The 19,389-nt window shown below is 38.0% G+C and overlaps 1 protein-coding gene across 5 annotated transcripts in view; it reads left to right on the plus strand.

Annotated features, from left to right (window-relative positions):
- The window catches only part of Cep128 (centrosomal protein 128), a 335,390-nt gene that overhangs the window by 143,855 nt on the left and 172,146 nt on the right, over positions 1–19,389 (plus strand). For all 5 annotated transcript variants that reach the window (XM_057783389.1, XM_057783390.1, XM_057783391.1 and 2 more), the window contains one exon: positions 9,173–9,365. In XM_057783389.1, the coding sequence (XP_057639372.1) occupies positions 9,173–9,365 (193 nt within the window). The remainder of the gene's footprint in view (positions 1–9,172; positions 9,366–19,389) is intronic.

Below are 19,389 nucleotides of genomic sequence, written 5' to 3' on the forward strand. Positions count from 1 at the left end.
GGTTGAAGATTGACTTAAAGATAGGGCACTTGTCTAGCATGTGTGAGGCCCTAGGTTTGATTCCTACTGCCACATAAACGTGAGAAATGTACATTTAAATTGGCTTGGTCTGGTTAGGTTTATTTTGGTGACTTAGCATATTGTAAAAAACATGCCATTCTTTTTTCCCATTCTTATGTAAGCATTTTTTTCTTCAAAATTATTTTTAGAGTCTCGATGAGGGAAGCATAGTAGTTAAAGCAGCAAAATTATGGGTCCTGGTGTTTTTGCTGACTACATAAGCTATCATCTTTTTATGTGCGCTTTCTGTTTTCTCTGGTTGAGTTTTGGGGCATTATTTAGTAACTTTGCTGTAGTATGGTAAGTCTCAGTAGAGGGCTCTCACAGAATAGAAAGATCCTTGTGATAGTTTTACTAGCATCTTATGAATATTTCCACCTAATTATGAGCTGGAGCTACAGAGCTAGAAACTGCCTTCTTTCCAAATCCCCTATATTGGTTTAGTTAGCACTGCTTGTTGATGTTGTTAAATAAATGAGTCTATTATGCAATCTGTAAAATGCTCCTGTGAGTGCTTAATAGAAAGCTTTCTGCTGTATGATTAATAGCCTTACCAGCTAATTATAATTTGCAATGGTTAAAGTCCTGGGTTCCAAGGCGCTTTTTCAAGATACTTAATGAAGATGCTGGGTATTTATCTAACAAACACGATTTCTCATAATTGATTATTGGTTGATTAAATCTCCATAAATTTTAATTTTAACTTGGATTATTAATACAGTCTATATTCATATTCACTTTGTATGAAGCCTCCAAGTATAACTGAATCTTAATTTTGTGTGACAGTAGGATAGAATCTTTGCAGGAGTCGATTAAAGCCATTGGTCACATCATAATCATCTCTTTGACTCATCCTAGCCAAGTCCCACAGCCTGGTTCTTTAAACAGTTGACACTTACTTTCTCGTAGTTGGAGAGGTGAGTCCAGATAAAAGTAGCGCTGCGGCTATCTTCCTGGCTCTTAGAGGCCACTTTCTGTCTGTGTCTTTGTCTTCATCTGTCTTCAGTGTACATCCTGTGGGAAAGAGTTTTGGCCTCTTTTCTTCTTACAGAGACATTTGGTCTCAAGGTTAAGGCCCTACCCTTATAAAATGATTCTCTTCACCTCCCTTGCGGCTCTGTAAATGAGTGTTTAATCTTTTGCTTTAGTGTATAGCTTTTGAGAGGATAAAATTTAATCTATAACTGAAGCCTGTTTGATGGCTGGTTTCAGGAATGATATATTTTTGTTGTTGTTACATGTTGCCATAATTCAGCAGGATAGTACGGATTTATTGATTCTCTATTAACACAGTTCAGTAATACTAGGGATTGTATAGTCAAGTAAGCAGAGGTCACACACTGAGATGAGACTGAACTGAATGGACCCAGAAAATGGAAGTCTCATTTCAGTGTTTGTCTTTGCAGCTGTATCACTGAGGAAAAACAGGTTAAATGGAATATGATGAGTGGTGGTCTCAAGTATCTCTTTTTCCCTCTTCTTTCCTTCCTTCTTCCCCCCTTCACCCCCTCTCTCCCCCTCTCTTTCTTTCCTTTTTTATTTATTTTTTCTTTCTTTCCTTCTTTTTAAAAATCAAATGTGTTTTAAGGTATTCTAGTGGCAGTGAGTGAGCACTGAAAATGATAGGAAAGATCATAGTGACAATATGGATTTTTTTTTTCCTTTTAGAATGTTAGATGATCTGGTAGAGCAGGGTCTTGTCCTCCTGTGCTAGGAAGCCATGGGAGCCAAGAACGTTATAACTGATGCTTCCATTGTGGGAGGGAATGTGTTCTTTGAATTTTGTAACACTTATGCTGTTAATTTTTAGAGTTGATTTCAGAAAGGACTGTTGTATTTCAAATATCAAATTGTAGTTCAAAATGCTAAAATAGTAAAACAGCAGCCTAATGAATAGTTTATTTTAAGATCTGTGGTATTTTCTCCCCTCCTACTTTATTCATGTTTCCTACCTGTTTTCTGTAGCTATTTGCTTTGGTCCCATCTGATGTGAACCAATCACATTAAATTCTGTGTTATCTTACGGTGATTTATTCCCAGGGTAGGCAGTCTTCTTTTTGATAGAAAGTTGACAACCTCCCCTCTGTCATTTTTCACAGGCCTCTTGTACAGCTTGTGGCCCACTGTGAACCCCATACCTTGTGTCAATCTGTGTTCATTTGTGATATTTTAGTGCACATCTTCCACATATGATTTTCTTCTGTTCACATAGTTATTTCATTTTATTCTATTCACAGATACTATAGTTATACCACCATATTAATAAATCAATTTCATATTCTGTCATTTAATACTTTTCTATAATGTTGAGTAATGCCAGATTTTAGACTAATCCTTGAAGAACTAATGTTTACTGTATTTCCATTGGCAGTATTAAACTAAAGAATTTAAATAGTTCCGTTTCCAGAAAATTTAATTTTGAGCTCTTGACCATGAGAGTTGGCCTTTTGTACCAGTTCCCCAATTTCCAAACACATTGGTTAATCCACGTTGCTACTAAGTGAAGTAATTTGTTAAGTGCCAACTGGCTGAGAAAAATGAGAGTTTGTAGCTTCACAGTGCCATGCCATGGCAGCTAACACTGTCTAAAGTGTTCATTACCCAGCCTATCCTAGGCACACACTTCAGCCCATCCCTGTTGTGCTGTATTTGGTAGTTCAAATTGGTAGTGTGCAGATGTTAATTGTCTTACTTTTGAATGGTCACTAATGTCAGCTAGGGACTGTTAATTTTAAAAGAGAAATAGACCTTTTTATTTCTAAAATGTGACTGTTTTGTTGTTAATATATAAAAAGTAGTGTCTTTTATTTTGAGAGCGTTGTATATGAACACTCTATCTGTGTCACTCACACTCTCCCTCTTCTCTCAAGTTCCTCCTGTGTCCCACATTATTCAAGGTCTCTCGTTTGATTGGTGTGTGTGTGTGTGTGTGTGTGTGTATACATCAATGTATATATAACCGACTGAGTTCATTTAATGTTGTTCGTACATACCTGTGTTTAGGATTAGCCACTTAAGATGATTCAACATTATTTGTGGGAGCTCATCTATTGAGGAAACTAATTCTTCTCCTAGCAACCATTGACTACTTGGAGCTCTTCATCTAGGTATGGGGCCATGTGAAATTTCTCCTGGCCTCATTGGCATCTCAAATGGAGTTTTCGGTTATGCTGTCTTGTTCAGGTAGCCCTATTTGTTGAGATTTGTTGGGTGCATTTCTCTTGTCATGCCTAGAGGACATGTGGTAGCTGGTGTCCTGGCCTCTGTAGGGGTTGCAGATGTGTCAGTTGAGGTTGAACACCCCACTGTCCTGTATTCTCTTCTGTTTGACCCGTGGTCGAGCTCTGTAATAATCTCTATCTGTTGAACAAAGAACTTCTTGGATGAGGGATGAGAGCTATACTCATCTGTAATTGTAAAGGTTAGTATTTAGAATAGAGTTAAAAGTTATATTGGTTTAGAATAATGGTAGCAGTAGGTTTTCCTCTATGACTTTGACTTCTCAATCCATGGATAATTTACTGGGTTTCTAGTCCCAGGCACAGATTTCCTCCTGTTAATCAATTATTAAGTACAATGAGATAGCTTTTGGTTTTTCATTCCCAAAATAACAGTGTCACTTTGGTACCATTGAGCCTATCTTGCCAGTCCAGTCATTGTGGTTCATAAGGGTTTCAGCTGGGTAGGACTACCAATTCCTCTTTTCCTTTCGTAGCTGCACAACACCCTCTCGTTCAGTGAGAACCTGTTCTCAGAGAGTAGATTCCAATTCCAGATTGATTCCTCCAAGTTGTGTGTTCAAACTCTATGGTATTTTCTGCAGTAGGCTCTTACCTTCAGGTTCTGAAAGACAACTAAGGTGGCAGTAATAACCCATGTTATTCTGGAAGACTATTGTATTCCTCTGACCAACAGCTTGAGGTGAGGGGGTTTTGCATGTCTTTTGTGTTGTGCATCATGACCAGTGTGCTTTAACTCCATTAAGATTATATGTGTGTACATAGACATATGCATGAGAAATGTCATTTTAGTACTTAAAACATCTCACTTTTCACTTAATTTCATTTGTGAGATCCTTCAGAGTGTATGACATCATACTAGTGCCAATGTGTTGACACTGGCCTTTTCTGCAGAAGGTTTTAGGTAAAGATACAACATTCTTGTTGGAAGTCTTAAAGATCTAAATCCCTTACAAGGACAAAGATATATGCTTAAACTCCCAAATAGGCAGCAGAAAGACTCTGCTATGCAGGCCACTTTTTCTCAAAACTAGATTGAATCTTCTCTTCTACTACGTCATGCCAGGAATGGTCCGATGCTCAGGGAAGCTTTTCAGATACTTTGCTTGAGGCAGTAGCAAGATTTTGTGAAGTTAAAAAGAAGTCAACATGTAGATTCCGGTTGTGGTTTTAATATAGGTACAATGTAGGTATTCTTGTGAATTGATTGGTGAATTCATGACTTAGTATTTGAGTCATTTTCAACTGAGGTATATCTAGAGTTAGTAGTTATATAGAGTAACATTTTTTTAAATATTTATTTATTATGTAAACAATATTCTGTCTGTGTGTATGCCTGCAAGAGCACCAGACCTCATTACAGATGGTTGTAAGCCACCATGTGGTTGCTGGGAATCGAACTCTGGTCCTTTAGAAGATCAGGCAATGCTCTTAACCTCTGAGCCATCTCTTCAGCCCCCTATAGAGTAACATTTATTACATAATACTTTAAGTGCATTCTCAATTTAAATATTCTGACTCTGCAAAAATGAGTAGAATAAAATTTGAGTCATGATCTCCCTTTCTTCCCACATTGTGTTAGTAGAAACAGTCACCATTAATAGTGGGACAGCGACTTTTTTCCAGCTCTTTTTGACTAGATGGTGTGAGCTACAGTTACTTTTGTCAAGGATTCTTCTTTTAAAATTACACAGTGTCCTTACTCTTTCTCCTTAACAGTTCTTGACTTTGAGACCCTCCATCTTGTATTTTGGTTTTTGCACGTTGTCACCAAAGTCATTTGGCGTTGCCTCCTGTCTCTCAAAGGTCACTTTCCTGCTTTATTTTGGGGCGTTTACTTGTCACATCTTGAACTATTATCTCTTCATCATTCTTACTGGATAGTTTGTCTGTTTTGAGAACTTTAGCTCCCTCCATTGCTGAGCCATATCTGTATCTTCATCCAGTTCCCCTGAGCTCTATACTCTTATATGCACCTAGGCATCTTTGCTTCTGTGTCTCATTTGCCCAAGATCTTCATTCTCCAGTCTGACATTGACTTCTCATTTCCAAGACTTTGTTGCTTCTGGGTTCTTGTTTCACACTTGAATGAGTTAGAGACTTAGCCACCAATATTGCTGCTTTTTTCTCCCTGGCTGTGAGTTTGAAAGAACTGTCATGTCTGAAATAGGCAGGTTTTGACTCATCCCATGCTTCTTTTGCTTGGAGCTGTATTACCACTCCTTGATTTCCAGCCTCCAATATATACTCCTTTCTGAATGGAGATTATATTTTCTAAGCAGCAATCATTTTTCTGCCGAATGAGGATAATGATGTCAGCTCAACTCTGTGTTCTTCCTCAGTGCGAGTGGAAATGGTTCTTTTATCTGTCAAGGAGTTGAACATGTTTCCTTGTCTCCTGTCTTGTTGAACTTTTCATGTCTTACTGCTATCTGGGGGGCCAGCCTCCAGGGCTTTGAAAGGAATCTACAGAATCAGCATAAAGGAGAGTTTTCTAGCTGAGGGGGTTTAGGAAAAGAAGCATTCACATACTCTCTTGATTGCTTTCTTCTTTCTTCTTTGTTCTCTCATGTTCTTGCTCTGTTCTACGTATTCTGTTTTTGAACAGCTTATATACTCCAACAAAGTTTTTTTTCAGGCAATATAGGAATTACACTGTGGTTACAATTTGTTTTTCACATGAATGATTGCAATGAATAGAAAACAAACAGTAAAAAACAGCATGTTTTCCATATTCCTTACATGATTAAACATTTTATATAACACGAGTAGAAAACAAATTATTTCAAGAACTCACATATATTTATACCCAAGCAACTTGTTGTAGATTAACTATGTGGGCAAGCACGGTGTTTTTGTCAGGTCTTTTACTGGCAGGCTGTATTTTATAGTTATAAGGAAAGGTCAAATTACTTTATTACTAATCTTAAAATGTAATCTTATAAGGAGTCTTATAGGATTCACAAACCTAAACCTTTATATATCAAAAAGAATCAGTCGGCTTTACTTTAAAAATTTAGGGTCATACCCATTCATCAATAGTTTTTTTATATCAAGAGATTGAGGGCAAAAATGCTTATAAGGAATTAATTTAATCATCACCTTTGGTCATCAAGCAATCTTAGCAAGAAAGTTATAGCAGCCAATAATAATTGGTCTGCTTTGTTCTGTTCCCTGACTTTTACAAGTTCCACATTCAACCATGTGCCATTCTAAAACTTTAGATTGTCTTTTGGAGTTTTTCACCTCAAACCTATTCGACAAAACATTGTAGTCTAGCTTTGTTATTTTCAAAGTTTTTTTATTTTCTGCTGGGATGCACTCTGAAACCTGTGAACACATCTCCCACTATTAAGGTTAAAAGAATTTAAACTAGCTGTTCTCCTGGGACTCAATTCTAAGTCACTGACTTGGGCTCTTTAGGTGAGACTCACAGACCAGTACTGTGAAACATATCTTTATGATTATCAAATTAGACAGGATAGCTGGACGGTGGTGGCGCATACCTTAAATCCCAGCACTCTGGAGGCAGAGGCAGGCAGATTTCTGTGAGTTCGAGGCCAGCCTGGTCTACAAGAGCTAGTTCCAGGACAGGAACCAAAAGCTATGGAGAAACCCTGTCTTGAAAATTAAAAAAGAAGAAGAAGAAGAAGGAGAAGGAGGAGAAGGAGAAGAAGAAGAAGAAGAAGAAGGAAGAAGAAGAAAAGAAAAATTAGACAGGTCAGCTTAGGAGGGATCTTCTTCATAATCTACAGGTAAAAATGCCTAGTAGAACAGGATGTTTTCAAGGGATAAACACACTGTCTTACAGGCAGTGGAGATCTCCCCACATCCATTCACATCACGAGAGAAAGAGAGCTGCAGCAAACATGAAAAGGTTTAGCGAAACAGAAGACATTCCTGGGTCTACAGTTTAGGCTTGCCTAAATGAAATTGGCCCATCAAAGAGTTTCCTTCTGGTGGGCTGACACCTGGTTCTTCAGTTGCCACCCACTGCTTCTTTGGCTTGGTCAATGGCAATGATTTTGTATCTATCAATATTTTAAATTAATGTTAGAAAGTAAGGCATTCTTTTTAAAATTTCTTTAGTCATAGTCGATTCCACAACTCAGTTGTAGTTGAGGGATGTCTATATTTATTCAGCGATGGCCAGACAAGACAGGTCCACAGACTTGGAACCTGATCTTATTCAGGGGAGCTTAATTTCAGGTTTGTTTTCCTAGGCAGTGTAACATTCTATGTCTTTTGATTTTTGATGTTGTTTAAGTAATAGATTGTTCAGTCATTAAAGGGCTTACTGTGCAAGCATGAGAACCTGTTCAGATCCCCAGCAGCCATGGAAAAAGCTGGGCCTGTAGGCATACACCTATAACTCTAGCACTGGGCAAGTAGAAATGGAAGGATTCCCTATGATTGGTGGCCAGTTAATCAGTGAGTTGAGGGAATTTTTTAAAGAAGTAAAGTGAGAGCAGAGGAGGAAGACAGCTGACAATTGGCTTTTGCCCTCCATATACACATCATAGTTGTGTACGTGGTACCCTCCCTCCTATATGCTCATGCTTGCATTTGTGTGCACGCACACACACACACAAGCTCAGTTGAGGTATGCCCAGTATATTTAGTATGTTTATAGAGTTGCATAACCAAAAGCACAAGTTTAGAAGACGTTTTCACCTAGAAAGGAAAACATAACTTTTCACTGTTACTTCACTGTTACCTCCAAGTCTTCCACCAGCTTCCAGTGCTGCTCAGCCACTAACCCTCTAGTTTCTGTTGATTTGTCTATTCCAGATGGGAAATAAATGCAGTCATGCAAGCATGCTCTTTTGTGATTGTCTTTCTTCAGGTAGAAGAAAGGTACTGTTAAGGTTTACCCATTTTGTGTCATGTTGTGTTTGCCTTTTTATGCTGATGTATGCTGATGATTGCTTGGCTAGGCCTCATTTTACTCATCCACTTGTCCTTGGATGAGTCTTTTGGTTTCTCAGGAAAAATATGCTACTTTGACTATATCTGTGTGTCTTTCTCTTGGGTTTCAGTTATCTGTTCTACTTAGTAGAGTTTGGATGACATGTACTTTCACCAGCAGACTTTCAGGGCTTCAGTTCCTGCACATACTCACTAGCAGTTTTCTTATCCTTGGTGAGCCTGGCTCCCTTTCCATCAGATGCTTTACATGGCTTGCGTTTCCTACAGCCGAGACTCTGCTGGAAGACAGCTAAGCGTGGACGGCATATCTTGGGAAGTGTCAGCACTTACAGAGTCATTTTATATAGAAAATAGAAAAAGATATTTCTAACACATTCTGCTTGAAACATCTGGATATTGAAGGTGGGCAAGGTTAGAGTCTTTGCAAAAGAGTTGCACAGGCAAACTTAATGATGTGCAGCTAGCTGTTCATGTCATTCTTTCTGCCTATACCCTTTCTGTCTACCAGATATGTAGGATGTATGACATTGTGTATTTCTAGTCATTTTAACTATGAATATATTCATTCACTTTACCCCATCTTGAAGTTCAAGTAGTTCTATTATGAGGTGTTCTTTAAAGTTTTAGATGGCTGTGTTAAGCTGTCTTACATATAAAGTTAAAGGACTACCACCTTTGTCATGGTTGGCCAAACACTATTCTAGTGTAACAGAGTACACTGGGCATTTTATAAAAATCTTTGACTTTCATAGCTTAATTCCTGAAATAACATTTAACTGCTATAACCTTTTATGCAAATAACAGGTTCAAGTTGTGTTTTAATTTGTCTTTATTTTTTGGGATTATTGTAATGTTACTTTTTTGACTCTATAGACAGGCTGTTGTCTTCTGAGCTTTTATTCTGCTTCTTACTAAGTAGATATAAATGTCTTTTTTATTTTTAGACCAAGCTTCAGTGGCTCTGTGAGGAGCTAAAGGAGAGAGAGAGCCGAGAGAAGAACATGCGGCAGCAGTTGGTGCTCTGCCGACAGGAGCTCAGGGACCTGACGGAGCACAAGGAGTCTGAGCTCCTGTGTCTGTTCGAGCACATCGAGAGGCAGGAGCAGCTTCTGGAGGAGTTCCACCAGGAGAAGAGAGGTGGGTCCTCGTGCTCCCTCTCCTCCTCCTCTGTCTTCATGGGACTCTGGGGCTGGAAAAATCCTTACTGGTACTTCTTCACATAGGACATTTTCAAAATTGGTCTCTCTCTTTACCTCTTGCCTTCTCATCTTTCTTTCTGAAATTATCAGAGTGAGCTGTTGGGTCCTGAGACATTTCCTTTGGTCAGTGTCCTCTTTTGTATTTTCAAGATATATCTATGCAGTGAGTGTCGGAATTGACTTGGTAAGATTCTCTCTTCTCCCCTGATGAAAAGATCGAAGTAAAATATCCATTCATTCAACAAATATTTGCTTTGTATTGGGGAATCTCTCCCTGGTGGTAAGAGCATACCAATGAGAAAACCAAAGGAAAGGTCCTTTATTCAGCTTACGTCATACTTGCTCGGGTGGCAGAAAATGAATACAACAAATAGATGTACACATTGTAGGAGGTATAAGATCCCTGGTGAAAATAATGGGCTAAGAAAGGTAGAGTTTGGAAGAATAATGGCAAAGTCAAAGGTTGCACAAATTTGGAAAAGTACATGTATTCATCATAACAAGAAAAAGAAAAATGATGCCTGAAATTCATGAAGTCCAGTCTGGTTGTTCTTAAGCTATTGCTTTATTGCCTTATTGATGAACTTTACTAAGAACCACATGAAGCTTGGTGTAGTGTCCCCTTAAGAAAATCTGAAGCAATATGACAATGCTTGTTCAGAGTATTCCTTTTAAGAATAACCTCATTTTCTAGTTTTATATGCAAGGAAAGATTAAGTGTTAAAGGGGAAATCATATCTTAATAGTGTTATGTGGATGCTTGCCCATCCAGCCATATTCGGAGGACTGTTGCTCCAGGCCAGTTCAGTATTGTTTGGCTGTAGCTACAAGAGATGTCAAAGGGCGCTTTTCTGGTTTTCTTAATGACAGACAGTACAATTCCAGTGCTGGCTATGGATGTGTGAGACCATATTTTCTGTGTTTTATGTAATATTCCCTAGTTAACACTAGATTACACATCAGCTTTATTGTTAGTATTTGACCCTGTCACTATTTCTTTGTGTTCAGATTAGTGTGGCATACAAAATCCAAAGAAGAAAATATTTGTACACATAGCTTTGAAAGGAAAACTACTACCGAGATATAAAGACGGGAAATTGTCTTGTAGCCTTTGAGAACATAAGACCTTTGTAACAGAGAATAATTTCTCAGTTTGTTTTTAGTCAGTGTCTGTTAACATAAAATGCAAGTGGCAGGCAGCAGAGGGAATAACCACTATCTATTTTTCTTTCTGTGTTCAGCTCAGCGATTGAGAGTTTTGTCTTAGCAATAGTGGCTGCAGTTGGGGCAAGCATCGAGATGATCCTTACCCAGATGTGTCACCGTTTGTTGTCTCAGTGCCTGCCCAGCTTATAAAGACCGAAAATGTATTGGGTGGATCATGTATCCACTGGCACATGGAGACATGGAAACATGGAGGCTTCATGAAGGCTGTGGTTCATAAATGTTTGCATACTGCTGTATTTCCAGTGCTAGAGCACTGTGCACAGTAGGCATGCCAAGTCTTTTGAGTCTGCAAGCAGACAACTACATGAATGAAACAGCATTACTAGAAATGGTATAATACTAACCGTTAGTGAAAGAAAAATGTAATTTAAAAAAAGAAGCCCAACTGTGAGTTATATTTTAGTTTTGTAAAGAGATGTTATCTGACCATTAACCCAAATTGTTTTCCATTTTGAATTTCTTTGGGAATTTATTAAGCAATAATAATAATTAAGCAGTACAGATATGGAAGACAAATCAGGCTGATTAGCTAATTGAATGGCATGGTTTCCATTTGTTTAGTGACATTCTGGAATAGGTAACAGGATCTGTCATTCGTGTTATTTCAGTTCTCTGTTTCATTGTACAGTAGCGGTAGTCCCATGATTTACATTTTTCTTCCTTCCTTACCACATTCTCTAAGAGATTTCTAACTTATTAGGGCCACTATACTATTGTTAGTAATTGTGGCCCCACTTTGTTTTATGATTTGACTTGCCTATTTTAACATAAAAATTTTCAAAAAAAAGGTGAAAAAGACAAATCTCCTAAGTAAATTGGGAGCATGTGGGTCACGGGAGAGGGGAGCAAGAGAGGGAAATGGAGAAAAATGTATAGCTCAATAGAAACAATAAAAAGAGGAAAAAAATACCTCAATGCTAGAAATGCAAGCAATATTAAAACTGTTGAGTTTTACAATGGCCTTAGTTACTAAAAGCTAAATTGGTATAACTTTTAGGCTGTTGTGAATTTACGAGCATAGAAAAACTTCAGTGTAAATAGAAGTATTGACTAGAAGAAGTCACATTGTAAAGGCTGAAAAGGTAACAGGGAGTCAGATCAGAGTGGATGACCTCAAAAATAAAGTCAGGGAAATGAGTCTTAGAAAAATCAAGGCTAAAGGAGTTATAAAGTGTTTTCCATGACCCTTTTAGCTTTTTGAACACACGGATCTTTTATTCAGATTGACTTATGACAATAATGTGTATAGTGTTTTCATTATTTACACTGTCAGCTTGTCAGGATTTATGATTCTTACAGACTTAATGATTTTGACTTTGTGTAAGCTCAAAAAAAGAATGAATATGTACATAGGCTCAAAATAGGCAGTGGAGAATAGATGGAATGAGTTTGTAGTCAATGAGAGAAGGAGTCAGAGGTGGCCAATGGATTTTCACTTAAGATATTTCCCTCTCCTTTGGTTTCTGGAGACTGTCTCACTATTCAAGCCTTTTGTAGCCTGAAACTCCGATCTGCAAACCAGCCTGGCAACGAACCTGTGTAGTAGGGAGAGCGGGTCCTTTTGTTCCGTCCTGCCCGGCTAGCTTACACCCGTAGTTGGAGGGTGCAGGCCACATCCCGCTGCAAGGCCTGCTTAACCCCCAAAATAACTAGACAGAAATTGTATTAATTAAAACACTGCCTGGCCCATTATCTATAGCCTCTTATTGGCTAATTCTCACCTCTTGTTCTAACCCATTTCTAATAATCTGTGTAGCACCACAAGATCGTGGCTTACCGGGAAAGATTCTAACCTACTTCCATCTCAGGCCGGAGATTCATGGTGTCCACCTGTCTGCTTTTCTTCCTCCCAGCATTCTGTTCTGTCTACTCTGCCTATCTAAGTGCTGCCCTATCTAAAGGCCAATGCAGTTTTTTTATTCAACCAATGAAAGCAACACAAATACAGAAGAAACCTCCTACAAACCTGTATCATTCTTCTTCAATATATCTATATCTATATATTTTTTTATTTTAAAATTTGATTTTACAGTACCACCACTGTTCCTTATTGAAATTGCTTGACAGAACACCCGACTTACAGAGTTTCATGTTGACCTGCCTTATCTTTGTATATTATTGGTGAGATCAGGTTTTAGTGTTTGGTTGTTTTGTTTTTCAGATAATTGTTTCTCTACCTCCGTGAGTGGAGTTTCTCTGTGTCCCAGCAGTTGCTTCACAAATAACCACTCTGAGGCTTATATTAATTATAAATGCTCAGCTGATATTTCAGGCTATCAATTACTAAGGGTTACTAGCAAACCCTTACATTTAAATTAATCCATATTTCTTATTTATGTTTTGTCACGTGGCTTGGTACCTTTTCTCAGTATAGCACGTTCATTTTGCTCCTCCCTGTGTCTGCTTATGAACTCTGAGACTCCCATGACTTGGCCCTTTCTTCCCCCCATATCCTCCTAGTTTGGTTGTCCTGCCTATACTTCCTGTCTGGATACTGGCCAGTCAACTTTTTATTAACAAGGAGAGCACCAAGTTTTCACAGTGTACCGGACAAACACTTCTGAGCTTATTTCTGTGTGAGATCTCTCTGTGCTATTTCTGAAACCGATGGGTGATGGCTGAACAGAAGATAAGTTCCTAGAACTCAGTTTTGAGACAGAGAGATTAAGGCAGGGTCCACCAACTGTAGGCCTTTTCTTTATCACATAGATTAACAGTGAGATTCCATTTGAGTTTTGTTTGCACATTATTAATTGGCTGTCCAGCCACACTTATCCCTTTGTATTACTTGATAACTTCTCAAAATTGTCATTAGTCAAAGAAAAATGTATAATAATGATATTTATAGAAGTACTAATTATTGTTGCTTAGTTCAAGGAAAAGCAATATTTTGTTTTTTGTTGGGGTAGCTTGAAACTGGGAAACGTGTTATGGAATAGTAGATAATAAAGAATAAATTTTCTACAATAAAATGCATGAGGAAGAGAAGAATGAGCTAGAGTAAACCCAGACTCAATAACTGGATTATAGTGACTCACAGGGTCAGACAGACAGACAAGCCAACAACATTTGCCTGTAATTCAGGATAGAATTTATTAAGAAGCAGCACCTTGGGTTTTCTTCAGAACTGACATAAAGAGTAAATGAAAGAAAGATCAATAAGGCTTCTAGAACAAGAGTGGGGTTAGAATATAAAATTAGGAAAGATGAATTGTATGTGAACCCCTCCTAAAAAAAAGACAGCCACATGAATACTGAATTTCACATTTTATTTTTCATGTAATAGTAAAATAAAAAAATATATATATTTGTATTGAAATGTCAGCAAGTGTCTGAGTTCTCTGTTGACTTGCTATGTGATCACCGGAAATTAGTAGTGAAGTCCTCACTGAGAACCCAAATGTGTAAGGTGCCATTTGATTTCATTTTTTTAAGTATGTGTCTTAATTGTTAATGTGAACATAAAATGATTTAAAAGGTTTTCATAGCTTAATCTTAGGTATTTTTCTTTCCCATAGAGTCTAAATTACACAGATAAAAAAAAAACTGGTTTGTTTTATTTGGGAAATTTGTTACCAGTAATTAGAGTTGATGACAAAGAAATCAATTTACCTAAGTTCTTTTTATTATCATGCATGTTATTAATAATTAATTATGGTTATATTATTAAGCATTAAGCTGATTTTGGATCAAGATAATTTAATGTGTTAATTATCTTGTAGTACCACAGATGTTGGGTTGGAAATGAATAGATTGATGATGAATTACTGTTCAAATTTTTGCACGTTTAAGTAGAAAGTAGGTTTCATGGTACCAGATCAAGAGAAGTGTCAGTAAGTAACGGTCTTCTTGTTATCTTAGAGTGTATGAGAATTTATGATCTCAGAATCTCTAAAGTCAAAAGTATATTATAACCAATAGTGGTACCCTCCCTGTCTTGATGTGTGACTATGTGAAAATCTCTGTTTCTGTGTTTTAATTGTTCTGTTTCTACAAGCTCAGCCTCTCTGGATTCAGTGCTGTGATGATGGATGGTCTGTGTCCATTTTCTGTAAGTTACTATTTGGTAAAACTTCCCAGAACTCTCTGCAAGATTTCAGCAATAGCTTCCAGTTAGCTCTTCATCTGTTCTCAAGTGACCTGGCAATCCTGCCCTTCTCTGTGAAGTGGGCTTTGTATAGTCTCCCATTGCCTCAGCCAATTAAGACCTTAAAATTAGGCTTTGAGGAACCCTGCCCATGCTTCCAGAAACATAATAGCGCTACTTTCATTGAAGGAGATGAGAAGTGTTTAAGTTTGGCCAGTGAACAAAGCAAGGATAAAAACAAGTGCGAAAATCATAATTAGCCCTGAATATTTTAATGCAAAAAGGGTATCAGTTTTTGGACACTATTTCACCATTATGTTAGATTTTCCTCCGTAATTTATAGTTCACAGTTTTTCCCCTTGCTTCTTATAGGAGCAATTAAGTTATAGAATAAGACATTTGGAAAAGGATATTACATCCTTCCTTTGGAAGAAAGTAGCTTTGCTGTGTTCGGTTTAGGCACGAGTCAAGACATTTCTGTTGCTGTAAGCCTGAGTTCTAGAATGTAAGCTCTTTAGAGACTCTCTTTGATTTGGCAGTGAGCGTGTGTTTTCTCATGGGTTTCAGGCACACATGCATTTCTGTTGTTATGAGTGAACACCCTCCATCTCTGTTTGTAATAGAGTGACTGACGCCTTTGTGGGCTCCTCCTTTGAGGATCCCGTCATTTTGCACTGTTGAAATTTTTTGCTCACCCTACCATGCTTGATTGGTATTATCATTTGTAAAAACTGAAGGAAGAAGTAACTGAACCCTCAACTGTCAAAAGACAGGAGTCCCCTCCCCCCACTCCCTGCTTTGGCTTGTCTGTTGTGAATCAGAGAGGGATGACAAGATATAGGATCCAGTTTCAAGAGCAAAAGTATTCAGGAAACTTGTTTTGTTTTGTGATACTGACATTGCACCCATAGCCTTCCTTACACATAGGAAGTTAAGAGTTCTATGACTAGGCTACATCCAAGACTCATGGAAGAAAAATTACATAAATTCCTTGCTTATTTATGAACATTCTGCCTCATAGATAAGAAATGCTTCAAATAACTTAATTTTTCATTAGACTGAGAATGGCAAATTATATTATCCCTGACACACTAAGTATATTTGCTATGTCTTTTCTTTGTGAATATTAGACTTCAAAGAGCAGAGGTAGTTCTTCTGTTTTTTGTTGTTTTGGAGAATTTATAAAGTATGTGCTACCCCAGTATTGAGGGCTTGGCATCACATGACTGCTAAATATGTGTGATCCTGCCTGCAGCATGGCAAGATGCTGCTTTCCAGCAGTGCTACTGGGATGATTCTAATTAGATGTTCTTTATGGCTTAAGACATGCTACGCATTGAGCAACATGTAGCTGTATATCCTTATCCCCGAGCTCCAGTGGTTCTGACTATGCTTGGATTAAGAAGCATGTCCTCCCCCATTCATACTCGGTCACCTTGCCTTGCCCAGCCTTAATACATGGGGGAGGTTCTCAGTCTCACTACAACTTGATATGCCATGTTTTGTAGATACTCATGGGATACCTGCCCTTCCCTAAACAGAAATGGATGGGGAGTGGATTGTGGTGGGAACAGAGGAGGGTGTGGTGGGCGGACTGGGAGGAGAGGAGAAAGGGGAATATTTCAGCTGGAATGTAAAATAAATACAAAATTTATTCAAAAAAAAAAGAAAACAGGAAAGGTAGGTTACAAATCAGAAAATTTAAGTAAGGTAGAACAAAGCCCTTATAATTCAGTCCACAAGTCAGAGTTATATGCTATTCTCATGGTACTAAGGGACTTTAAAGAATCTCTCAATATAGTTACTGAGTCACATACATAGAGTTGTCTTGCATGTTGAAACTGCCAAATTTATACCAGATGATACAGAATTGACTTCATTATTCATTGAGGTTGAAGGTATAATCAGGAATAGACTTTGTTCCATATGCATAATACACATCCAATTCCACATGAGTTTGCCAGGTCCTCTAGCACAAGGTAATGCAGAAATTGATCCATTATTGATTGGAAATGTGCTGAAGGTCTCAGAATTTCATAAAGAAACATCATGTCAATAGCAAAGGTTTAAAAAAAGAGTTTTCTATTACATGGAAACAAACTAAGGAGATTATAAAGAGATGCTCTTTTTATAACCAAACATTGCTACCTGCAGAGAGTAACCCAAAGGTTACTCAAAGGAATGAAATCTGGCAGATGTATGTTTTCCACTTTGCATACTTTGGAAAATTAAAATATGTATACCATACCATTGACGCTTATTCAGGTTTTCAATGGGCAACTGCCTTGAGCTCAGAAAAGGCTGATTCAGTAATGACGTATTTATTAGAAATTATGGCCATTATGGGTATATCTCCACAAATAAAGGCAGACAATGGTCCAGCATATATGTCTAAGAAAATGAACAGTTTTTTACTTGTTATAATATTAAGCATATTACAGGTATACCAAATAATCCTACAGGTCAGGCATACAAAAAAATCAAATTGAACTATAAAGGATATATTAAACAAACAGAAAGGGATGGAAAATACCCCCGGAAATATATTATTGTTTTAGATGCTTTTTTAAAAAAATAAAACAAACTATCTTTTTTCATTTTACCACCAATCCCAGTTCCCTCTCCTTCCCCTCTTTCCATTCCCTCCACTTACCCACTACCCTGTCCCATCCCCTCCTCAGAGATGGCAAGACACATTCCTTTGGGGAAGGTCTAAGGCCCACCCTTCTATAGCTGAACTGAGCTAGGTTTCCAAAGAGAATAGTTTCTAAAAAATCCAGTACAAGCAGTAGGGATAAATCCTGGTGCCTCTGTCAGTGATCCCACAGTCTGTCCAAGCCATATGACTGTTGCTCACATTCTGTCTCATGAGGTTTCTGTGGTGATATTTAAGATACTCATCAGTCTGACTACAGGGCAAAGCCAGTTCGGGCACCCTCTCCTCTATTGCTTAGGGTCTTAGCTGGGGTCATCCTTGTGGATTCCTGGGAATTTCTCTAGTGCCAGGTTTCTTGCTTGCCCTATAATGACTTCCTCAATCAAAATATTTCTTTTCTTGCTCTCATCTCTGTCCTCTCTCCACCTCAACTATCCCATTCCCTCAAGTTCTCCTCTCTACTTCTTTTCCTCCTTTATCTTCCCCTTCTGCACTTCCTACTCACCCCATTCCCATGCTCCCATTTTTTTTTCAGATGATCTTGCCTATTTCCTTTTTCCAGGTGGATCTATGTATGTTGTTTCTTAGGGTTTACCTTGGTACTTTGCTTCCCTGGGATGAACTATAGGCTTTGTTTATGGCTAGTATCCATTTATGAGTGAGTACATACCATGTTCATCTTTCTGGGTCTGGGTTACCTCACTCAGGATAGTTATTTCTAGTTCCATCCATTTGCTAATTTCAAGATGTCATTGTTTATTTACTGCTGAGTAGTTTTCCAATGTGTAAATGTGGCACATTTTCTTTATCCATTCTTTGGTGAGGGGCATTTAGTTTGCTTTTAGGTTATGGCTATACAAATAATGCTGCTATGATCATAGCTGAACAAATTTCTTTGCACTATGATTGAGCGTCTTTTTAGTATATGTTCAAGAGTGGTATTTCTGGGTCCTGAGGTAGGTTGATTCCCAGTTTTCTGAGAAATTGCCATACTGATTTCCAAAGTGGTTGTACAAGTTTGCATTCTCATCAGCAATGGATGAATGTTCCCCTTCTTCTACGTACTCTCCAGCATAAGCTATCTTTGGTGTTTTTGATCTTAGCCATTCTTACAGAATTTAGCACTTCTATTCTTATATATGTGTGTCAGATATATAAGTTTATATTCTATGGAAGTTTATACATGCATTTTATGTTCACTGTGGTCCATGCATTATTATGTTCACAGCGGGCAGTGTTCACAGTGGCTAACAAACCAATATAGGTGTATGGCATACATGGACTTTCCAGGTTATTGTGTCCCTGAACAAATAGCTGGAGTTGGGGTACATGGATCTGATATTAATAAAGGTAGCTGTGGATGGAGCATTTCCAGAGGTGGATATGAGTCAGAGAGCTGGGAATGTTAGAAGCTCCCCTGTCATTGGACCACAAGAGTTGTGAACCTTTGTGGGTCCATTTCCTGGTCCCTGCCTTCCTCCATACTGAATGAGTGCACTTGCCTTGTGCATGATTTGTCCTTTACGTGTGTCCTTGCTGTGGGTGTGGAAGCTTTTGACCCTGACAGCTGGTCTCCTTTTCCTTCCACCTTACTTCCCTACTATAAAACAATCCCAATAGCTCCCTAACTCATGGACAAATTCAATGTGAAGTACTCACAAAAGGATTAGCATTAAGTAATAAAAATATAGCATTAATACTTCTCAGAGCATGAATGAATTTTGAAAACATGAGAAATGAATAAAGTCAGAGTGAGAAAGGGCCATGTTAGATGACACATGAGTGAACTATTTTGAATAAAGTAAAATCTTTATATACTAATGAGTATGCCATCCACATAAACATTATTCTGCGACCAGTGAGATGGTTCAATGGCTAAAGGTATTTATTGTCAAACCTGATGATCTGAGTTTGTCCTTGGAACCCCCGTGATGAGAGAACTGAACTGTACATAATGATTCACCAAACAATCCTCTCACCTCTACTTGATGT

The sequence above is a fragment of the Chionomys nivalis genome, chromosome 10 (genome assembly GCF_950005125.1).
Source record: "Chionomys nivalis chromosome 10, mChiNiv1.1, whole genome shotgun sequence".
Taxonomy (NCBI): Eukaryota; Metazoa; Chordata; class Mammalia; order Rodentia; family Cricetidae; genus Chionomys; species Chionomys nivalis.